This window comes from Quercus lobata, chromosome 12 (assembly GCF_001633185.2).
Source record: "Quercus lobata isolate SW786 chromosome 12, ValleyOak3.0 Primary Assembly, whole genome shotgun sequence".
In the NCBI taxonomy this organism is placed as follows: domain Eukaryota; kingdom Viridiplantae; phylum Streptophyta; class Magnoliopsida; order Fagales; family Fagaceae; genus Quercus; species Quercus lobata.
The window spans coordinates 10,170,242-10,179,843 of NC_044915.1; the positions used below are offsets into that span (position 1 = coordinate 10,170,242).

At 33.1% G+C, this 9,602-nt stretch overlaps 1 protein-coding gene across 1 annotated transcript; it reads right to left on the bottom strand.

Annotated features, from left to right (window-relative positions):
* Positions 1–2,850: 2,850 nt before the first annotated feature.
* LOC115970213 lies at positions 2,851–5,079 on the bottom strand. The gene is made up of 3 exons (XM_031089874.1): positions 4,255–5,079; positions 3,776–4,156; positions 2,851–3,678 (listed from the first exon to the last, which is right to left on the bottom strand). Exons 1-3 carry the CDS (start codon positions 5,077–5,079, stop codon positions 2,851–2,853), a joined length of 2,034 nt encoding a protein of 677 aa, XP_030945734.1.
* Positions 5,080–9,602: the final 4,523 nt, after the last annotated feature.

Below are 9,602 nucleotides of genomic sequence, written 5' to 3' on the forward strand. Positions count from 1 at the left end.
CAATTTTTGAAGAAACCAATTCTACACAATAAGAATTTAAAAAAAAAAAAAAATTATACTCTTTGTTAGATATATATTACGCACCCAAAGCTCCCTACAATATGATGTGGTGCTTTTCATTCGTATGAATAAAATACTCATTGATCAAAATGAAGGAGTGTTCTTTTTTTTTTTTTTTTTTTGGGAGAAAAAAAAAATGAAGGAATGTTGAAACTTAAAATTATAGTTATAGCCTGATAAACCGTGAACAAATGTAAGTCTTGTTAGTGTGATTAGAGTCTATTTCAAAATCAGGACTGTAGCTCAATACTTTTTAGAGTCTATCTCATAATCTCAATTCGCCTTACAGATTCAGTTGAAACTTCAATTTTTCTTAAGTGAAGACCTTCAACTTACAATTTTGAATTTCAGCTTCATACATCTTCTACCCAATACAAGACTAATTTGAATTTCAGCTTCATACATCTTCTACCCAATACAAGACTAACTCCCACAACATTTTACAAGTACAATGTCCAAACTAAATAATCAAAATTCAATCAATTTTTCATGGAAATGAAAGATGTCTTGACACTCTCATATGTGTTTAGGGTCAGACACATTGATCATTAATGCTACATGAAAACAAGATACTAGACATTGCTCTGTACTGGTACTTGGTAGTATACCAATTAGCTGATAACAGCAGCTTTCAAGGTGTCTTTTCCATTAAAATTCCATGAAATTGAACAAGTCTGTTACATATGACCCTTCCATGGTTTTAAAAACCGGTACGGTGAAAGAACTGGAAAAGAGACTGATTATCAATTTTCTGGTTCGATCAGGGTCCGACCGATGGTCGAACCGGTGACATCATAAATAATTTAATTAATAATATTTTAAATTATATAAATAAATAATGATGAATATATTTTATTTTTATAATGTTAATAATTTTTCACAACTTATATAATAAATATCATTTAAATATTAAAGGTAACTTACTACTATCTCCATTCCACTTTGTGTGTCCTCTATTCCATTTTAGGATGTCTCAAAATATTGTCCTGTTTTTAAAAATAAAAGTCATTAATTTACTAATGTTCCTATTATACTCCTATTTTATTAATAATTCAATTTCTTGATAAATTTATTTAAGTGTAGTTTTAGAAACTTATACATTTTTAAAAGGTAGACAAGAGAAAAAATAATGTTCCCTTAAAAAGTTTGACTTTTCAAACAGGACAAACAAAGTGGGACGAATTGAGTATACTTGTTCACAAATATGGTTAAAACTTTAAAAGAGGCACATACAACTACTCTCTCTTCTTGCTCTCTCCCTCTCTCTTTGTCTGTGAGTCCTGGAAATCATTTGAAGGTAAAATAGAAACTGAAATTTATTTCCAGCTTGAGAGGGTTATTTTACAGTCAACGCGGAAATTGATTTCCGTTTGACCCAATTTTCTATGCTTACCAAACACATAGGTTGGTGTAAAATAATTTCCTAAAATCCTTTTCAACCAAAACAAATGTAGCCTAAGCTCCACCGAAAAAGGAAAAGAGATAATGAATAAAAAAAAAAAAAAAATCCAGCCCACTTTGGTTACTTCTCCCTGCCATTACTAACAATTAACACCCACCTAATTTTTTACTTTTATGACATAGCATTTACTTCTCCCAAGTCCCAAGACTCCTAGCCTTTCCACTTTCCTAATAGAAATCCATCAGAATCCAAATTAGCAATTTCCCATTAGGCCATAACCTCTCATTCGTCTCTCTCTCTAATCTATCTCTCCCTCTCACCTTTTCTACCAAGCCCGTCCATCACTCTATCTCTTTGCAACATATCAGTTAGCAATAGTTCAAACTTCAAACCAAAATACCTTCCTCCACCCTTCTCATGTTGCTTCTCTTACCTCCTCTCCAAATTTTATTATACCCGCAGATTTGAAAGTTTCATTCACCAAATCTTATTTACAATAGATCTAAGATTCTCAAAATGAGGAAGAAAAATCGTTTCATTCCCATCATTCACAACAACAAAGTAACTATTGCACCAATGAGAGAGGCCGAATGGGGAAGAAATCAAGAGAAACAAAGTCATTTTCTTTGTATTTTGCAAAATTGGTTCAACCATACCGGTTTTCGGTTTTACGATTGAACCGGCCGGTTTTTAGAAGATTTTCAGTTTTTAACTATAACCAGACCGGATTGTAAGCTGATTTCCAGTTGAACCAGTCAGACCGGCTGGACTGGTCTGGTTTGGTTTATAAAAACCATGGACCCTTCCAATGAAGCTGCAAAGGCAACTGTTAGATTATCCTCTCCCACACTTTGCCTCTGCGTGACAGCGTGAGTCACTAGCAGAAGTTTGATCTTTAATGTTTTGAATTTTATTTATTTATTGGGATTCAACTTGCATCATACATTATAACCTTTATGAAAAAAGAAAAGAAAAAGAAAATAATACTGAAGTACAGTTTTCACATGTACTGATATTGTGCCTAATTAGGTTTTGTCAGTTTAATTTAATCACGTGACTTCTTTGGCCAATGTAAAAAAAAAAATGTGTTGTCTTTCTCCAAAGACAAATAAATTCAATTATGAAGATATTAACATGAAAGATCTTCTCAAATGGCACGCATTGAACAAACAATCAAGAAGTACTATAATATAAGAGGAAATTTATTCTCATTTAGTAACATCCATTAGTGAAGTACAGAATTTAAACAAGAAATAGAATTGAAATTCAAATTAAATAGCAGTAAATTAGCATAAGACAATAATAATATAGTTTAATATGTGAGGCCAGTGGAGAACAACAACCAATCCTTCTCAAAACGGCTTTTGTTCGATTTGATCAAATAGTCTTCATCCACACTCCATGCTCGTCGCAAGGGCAGAGTATGATCCCAGGGCAATTGACTTTCTCCAAGTATTCCAATTTTGGAAAAGATTCTTGCGGTTTTTCCAAGTTGTCTTCAATTCATTCAAGTACTTCAAACGTAAAATCTTAACCTGGGACCATTTGCTTTCGCCCAGAGTTGCGAGGTTTCCTCCTCTTACGTAGAGTTTCTCTAGGTTTGGCAAAGATTCAGGTGTCAGCCACGTTGCTGTAGACTTGGGGAAACACTGAAGATCCAGCTTCTTCAGTTGCCGTGGAAGTGTCTCAATCTCAACGATAGGAACCGTTCCAGCTGATTTGGTTTCTTCTACAATCTCAGCTTCTGATTTGGGTGCTTTATTTGGCTCAGCTGGTCCCCATACTATTGTTAGGTTTCGAAGTACTCCTTCACCAAGCTCTTGGAGAGCACTTAGATCGTTTCCTGTAGGGAAGTCCTTCCTTCTTGCATTAATGGTCAGTTTCCTCAATCTCTTCAAATCATGTAAAGTGCCCGACCTTCGAATTTTTTGCCGATTACTAATGACAAAACGCTTAAGGACTCGAAGTTCTGATTGCGCCTCTAGCCCCTTGGGCATGTCAGCTAGCAGATAACAGTCAGAAACATCCAAGTACCAGAGGTTCGTGAGATTGGCTATCTCCTCTGAGAGAATCTCCAAATTGTGACACTCCTTGAGATCTAAGATCAACAAGGATCTGAGCGGGCCTATGGAACGTGGAAGCTCTTTAATTCTAGAGATCCCTTGAAGGCTAACGAAGCTTAAACTTTTCAGGCCTGTTTGGCCACCAATTTCAAACTCACATTTTCACATTTTAAACAAAATTATATACATTACCACACACTTTTCCACCTACACATATTTCAAAAACAATTTTCAAACTACTCTACCAAACATCCTTCATATTTGTCAATCCTTTTAAGAATTCTCTGCTCTGCACTTCAATATGAGATTTAGCTGATCCCGGCCAGCTTCCCAGGCAAACAACTTTGGCACTTTTCATCTTCGATAACCAGTCCGCTGCGCTTGGCTCTTTCGTCTGTGCCACATTTTTATCTTTCATCTTTGTTAGCCGCGCCAATTCAAGATCAGGAAAAGGCTCATTAACATTAAATAATGTAACGGCATTTTCCAAATCTTGATCTGAAACCGTTCGCTTGATATCCTTTCCTGAAGAAGGTTTCCTCTCGTCCGGCTCCACGATATTTTGCAAACACAACCTTTGAGAGCGTGGCCATGAGACATTTTCATCCACTACCGGATTCCCCTTAAGAGTCTAAACCAGAAGTCCAATCTCTTTGGGGAAGCGCATTCCCCTTGCCATCATAATCAAAAAACTTAGCTTCCTTGGAAAGCAGTCACAGCAGAACGCACAAGAGGATCCATTCTATAGCTTTTAACATGCTGGGGCTGCTTTCGCTTTTTTATAGCAGGCTTGATTAAGCCTTTCTCTTGAAATTCCTCAAGGATTTCATCAACGATTTTCTCAGGTGATTTTCCTTCAGCGTCCCGCAACTCCACCTCTCCCAATCCCCAATATACAAAGATCCTCCTCTTCACCACTGCATTTTCTGGGAATACAGTAAAGCATGACAAAAGGAACTGGCTTTTGCGATCAAGCCCGTAAAAAAATTCCTGAATTTCACGGAAAAATGAGCAGCTGCTGAAGAATTCACCCTGGTGTACGTTGACCAATTCACCGACTGCACTGTGGCGCCCATTAGACCCGCTGCTTGTCTGTAGATTATTAGATTTCGGACTATTTTCTTTGGACAGACTGTCTAGTGATGAAATCAGCTGCTGATTTAACTTCAAAATTTCCTTTCTGATATCACTAAGCCTGCTGCTTGGAATTTTAGGAGCGGAGGGTGCATTCTCTTTTTCACTTAAATCTTGGAGCTTCTTTTGCAGATCTTCATGGTGTTTACATCGCTGATCACCTGAAGGAGTCTTCAGTTCAGTTAAGTAGCTTTTCATTTGTTCGAGTAACTTCTTAAGATGGTTAAAATGGATGCTAATTCTGTCCGTTCCTCCACCGCCATTGTTGTTGCCATTATTGTCTGGGTTGGTGGTGATGGTGGCAGTGTTGCTGTTGTTGGTGGTGGTAGTTTCAAGTGTGGTTTGTGAAACAGTGTGTTCCCCTTCCGGAAGGGTCGAGGTTTCTCCAGGACTTTTTTGTGCTTCATTAGAGGAAAACATGGTTGGATTGATGGAGATGAAACAACAGTTTTGAAAGGATATAATGAGAAGGAAAAGTTGAAGCAAATTGTTTTGTTTGACCATCAAATTCTGGGAAGGGAAATGTCTCTTTCATACGACAAAACAGTGTGTTATTTGTAAACTAAAATGTAAAAACCGTGGGTCACCACAATATTCCTTTGGGTCACAAAGGAAGAGTATTTTTCCTTTCGGGAAAATATTCTTTTACTGTGGATTTAGTTACACCCTTTGTATTACACAATATTAACAATCCATTAGTTGATATACACATTTTAAATGGTAAAAATAAAAAAATTTCACCCTTAAAACATGAAAGTTGATGTGAAAAAGAAAGAATGATGTCTATTGGTATTCTTTAGTTGACAGTAAAGGTTTTAAATTATGCATTCCACTAAAGAGTGATAAATATTACAGTTTTAATATATAACTTCTATAATCATGATATTTATTATTTTGTTGTTTTCATAAACTAAAATTCATCACCACATCAATTTGTGAAGGTTATGTAATAAAATTTGTAAATATTGTTAGCATTTTCCTTCCACTAAATCATAAATTCTATGTAGGCCTCTTGATTTTTGAGTTTCAAGTTTTAGTGTATGTTTGGCAACAGATTCAAAGCTAGATTTTTGTTTAAATTATCTACTGTTTGCGAATCCCACACTAAATTTTGTTTCAATTTTATTTCAAATAATCTAACTTTCAGCATTTTAAAAATAAATAAATTTTTAACATTTTGTCTCACACTATGCAATTAAGTATACCTTATACAATTATACTGTTAACATTCATGTAAGTTTCGAGGATATTCTTAACTTGGTAGTTGAGGTTTGGAATTAGGCATTCAACTCAATCGTAACTTATGTGTTTGCCTTTGAGTTTGAGTTCTCAATTATATTTGTAAATTTAAATATTTTCAAGTGATTAGTATATTGTATACTTCTTCATGTAAATTCTGGGTATTAAAATCTACTGTTTATTAGTACAACTGTATTCCTTTTGGTAGTCAATACGTACAATGCGTAACAAATAATTAACCAGCATCATAGAAGTTATACTTGGGATCTTTCTTCAAATCTGGAAAGCTTTATGGTCAAATAGTAATGATCAGTGTTGGAGGATTTTACCGGGAACATTCTATGGACGAATTGTGTGATTATTTCTAAAGATACATAGTTGTTGAATTTTGCTTTGTTTTGTAGCTTATAACTGTGAGATGAATCATATGTTTTAAGGTTCTTATATTTTAGGGATATTTTCATTTTAAGTAATATAAAGTTTTTAAAAATTTCGTTTTGGTCTTCGAGTTTTTCAATTATGTTTTATCTTGGTTGTTGATAACAGTGTTATCTAAGTGACAGAAGTTGATGTTGTAGCTGATTAGACTAATTGCTGGAAACCTTATAAGATGATTAGACTAAAGATGATTTACTAATTGCTGTTATCCAATTCCACTTTACTTTCTTCATAACCAAACACTTTAAAACTAAAATAAAAAGAAGCACTAAGGTTTCTCACTTTAGGCCAAAAAATAAATAAATAAACTCACTAATTAACTAAAATAAGTCGTCTTTTTTCCTATATAAAAAAAAAAAGTCGTATTTTTATTTTACGTTTGGACTGAAATGCTGAACCTTAAGTGTGTTTTGATTTGGTTTAAATTTTTTTTTTTTTATTATTATTATTTTTTTGAGATACAAACACACACACATAAGGGAGGGAAAAATATTCTAACACAAATACACACCACAAATCTTTCAAAAGCCATGGTAACTTTTAAAGGAGAGTGAGACAAGTTATATTTGTTTTAAAGTTTTGGTTGCCAAAGAAAGTGAAGGAAAAGAAAAGAAACTATGATTTTTTTTTTTTTTTTTTTTTTTTTTTTTTTTTTTAAATTGAGGAATGAACATTTTAGTTTATTTTTTCCTTACGTTGATGTGGCTTTTTGAATGTCAGTTAATATTGTATGCCATGTCATCAATTTTTTTCATTGAAATGACAATAGTGACCAAAATAAAATATTTATAAAAAAAGGCAAAAAAATAAAATGTAAAACACACCCTTTAAATTTCATCACATTTCATTTCAATCATTTATATTTGAATTTGTTCATTCAATATTCTAAATTTCAATCCTCTTCAATTCAATCATCCGTTAACATTTCATCCATATTTGCAGTTCACTAACTCAAAATGACACATTTTGACCATAATTTAATATTTGATTATTTATTTCTTAAATTTAAAAAAGTTATTTAAAAAAAATTAAAAATTAAAATAACCCCACCCAAGTCATCCCTCCCCACATTTGAAGAATAAGAAATAGAACCCCACTTGACAACTAAGCCAGATAAGTGAGAAATTGAGAGGGAGAAAGTGAGAGATCGAGAGGGAGAAAGAGATAGATCAAGAGACCGGGAGAGTGAGAGGTAGAAGAAGAGCAAGAAACCGGGGGGAGAAGGAGATCGAGGTGTTTACCAACGGCTTGGCTTGTCTCTAGGAGGTGTACTTGGTGACTCCGACCAATATTGTACTTAGCTCTAGCCAATACTTGATGGCTCTAGTTTAAAGAAAGAGAAGACTTTGGGTTTCATCGTAGCACCACCAAAATAATTAGGGTTAGTTGAGTAGATTATGGGTTTTTAGTTTTAGTTTAAGTGTGCTCTTGATGTGGGATGTAGAAATATCAAGAAACAGAACACATCTACTTTTATAAAAAAAAAAAAATAGATAAACATATTTTCTTCTGAAAATAATCTCGAATCCACGAGGGTTTCTTAAATTTACAAGGAAAAAGGAGTCTGGAATCCAATAGAAAATAGGGAGACAAAAATTCTGAATTTTATTGATTGAATAATTGTTTTTTTTTTTTTTTTTTTTAAAGTTACAAGCTTAGGGGCCTATTTAAGGGCTCCTTAAAACTTGAGACAAGAAAATATATTCTAAAATAACTCCTAATTAATACCTAACCATAATAGGAATCAAATTTGACCTAAAAAGTGTTAAAAACACCTAAAAATAAGGAAATAACTCACCTAAACCTAAAATAACTTTTTTTTACATAAAAATATCAAAATTAAATAATTACAAAAATTAAATTTTAGATTTTGTCCTACATCAGACCCCTCCACTTAAAACAAACTCGTCATCGAGTTCATCTTCGAAATTTGAAATCTTCTGCTTCAAATAAAAAAATACTTTGAATGCTTGAACCCCTTGATCTTCTTTCCATAATTGCAACTTATCAATGGAATAAACAAATCAATTGGAATTTCTTTTTCCTTGGTCTTCATGTAATTGTAGAGATTTACCAAATAAGAACTGATAATTGAATCAAATCTATCAACCCTAATAAAATCAATAAACTATGATGTATCTTTTACCACCAAAATAAAAGGATCTTGGGATTGACAATTATATGATTCAATTTCATTGAGATCCTTGAAACTTTCCTCTTCAATTTCTTCCTCAATGATCTCTACCATCTTGACTTCAAGATCTTTCTCTATAATAGGATCTTGATTATCCTCTTTCACAATAATCTTGATTTTATGATCTTCTTCCATAACAAGACCTTCATTAATTTTTTCAGAAATCTCTATATTTTGTTTTTTGACTTCTACCTAATCTTCAAGAACAATATTTTCTTCAACATGCAATTCTTCCTTTATTGGTGGAATATCTAGCTCTTCAAAATAATTCAAGTATGAACTTCTTGGCTAATAATAATCTTGTTTTGTATACAACAAAAGTTCTTCACAATCCAAAGGAAAAAAGTTGATAGCATGCATATTTTTCATCCTTGGCCATGAAAAAATTTTGTCTTTACCTTGTCTAATCCTATTGTGAGAGACCGGGGGGAAATTTCTAATGCTCTCAAAAAAGAGATTTTGGTGCCTTTTAAGACACCTCTCTTTTTGGGTAAGTGATGTGGAGTCGTCACTTTTTTTTTTTTTTTTAAAAAAAGAAAAAAGAAATACAACTTTACATGACTAAATGTTCCATTATCATTGATTGAATAAAAAAAGAAGTACAAACTTGATAAATTGAGTATTACATGGTTTTGGGTCCTAGTTACAAACTACCAAAGATACATGTTTTTTTGTCCTAGTTACAATCTACCCAAAGTAAAAATATAGATAAAGCCTAGGTCTACCTATCCAAAGACACTAAATTCAGGGGCTAGGTTACAGAATGGAAAGGTGTTAGGCATCCATTCCACCTAGACAGAGTCTGGTCTTCTAGACTCTCATGACCAATGTACCCCTTTATGCATGATATGAATAATATGTTGCAAACATAGAACACTTGACTAAATTAAGTCACACAAATCTATTTATGAATGTATCCTCTTCTTTGTCAAAGATTCATATCTTTTTTTGTGAGTAAAAAAAATTGATTTGATTCATTAAAATGAAACCAGATCTGTTTTGTACATGTAAAAAAAAAAAAAAAATGTTTTTGGTGAAGAAAAATCATATCTGTTTTTATTAAGTAAAGTAA

Coding starts and splice junctions, on each gene's coding strand:
- LOC115970213 (XM_031089874.1), bottom strand. CDS start 5,079: ATGTTTTCCTCTAATGAAGCACAAAAAAGTCCTGGAGAAACCTCGACC. Junction 4,157..4,254: donor GCTATAGAATGGATCCTCTT/GTGCGTTCTGCT, acceptor CTTCTGGTTTAG/ACTCTTAAGGGGAATCCGGT. Junction 3,679..3,775: donor GATTGACAAATATGAAGGAT/GTTTGGTAGAGT, acceptor TGAAAATGTGAG/TTTGAAATTGGTGGCCAAAC.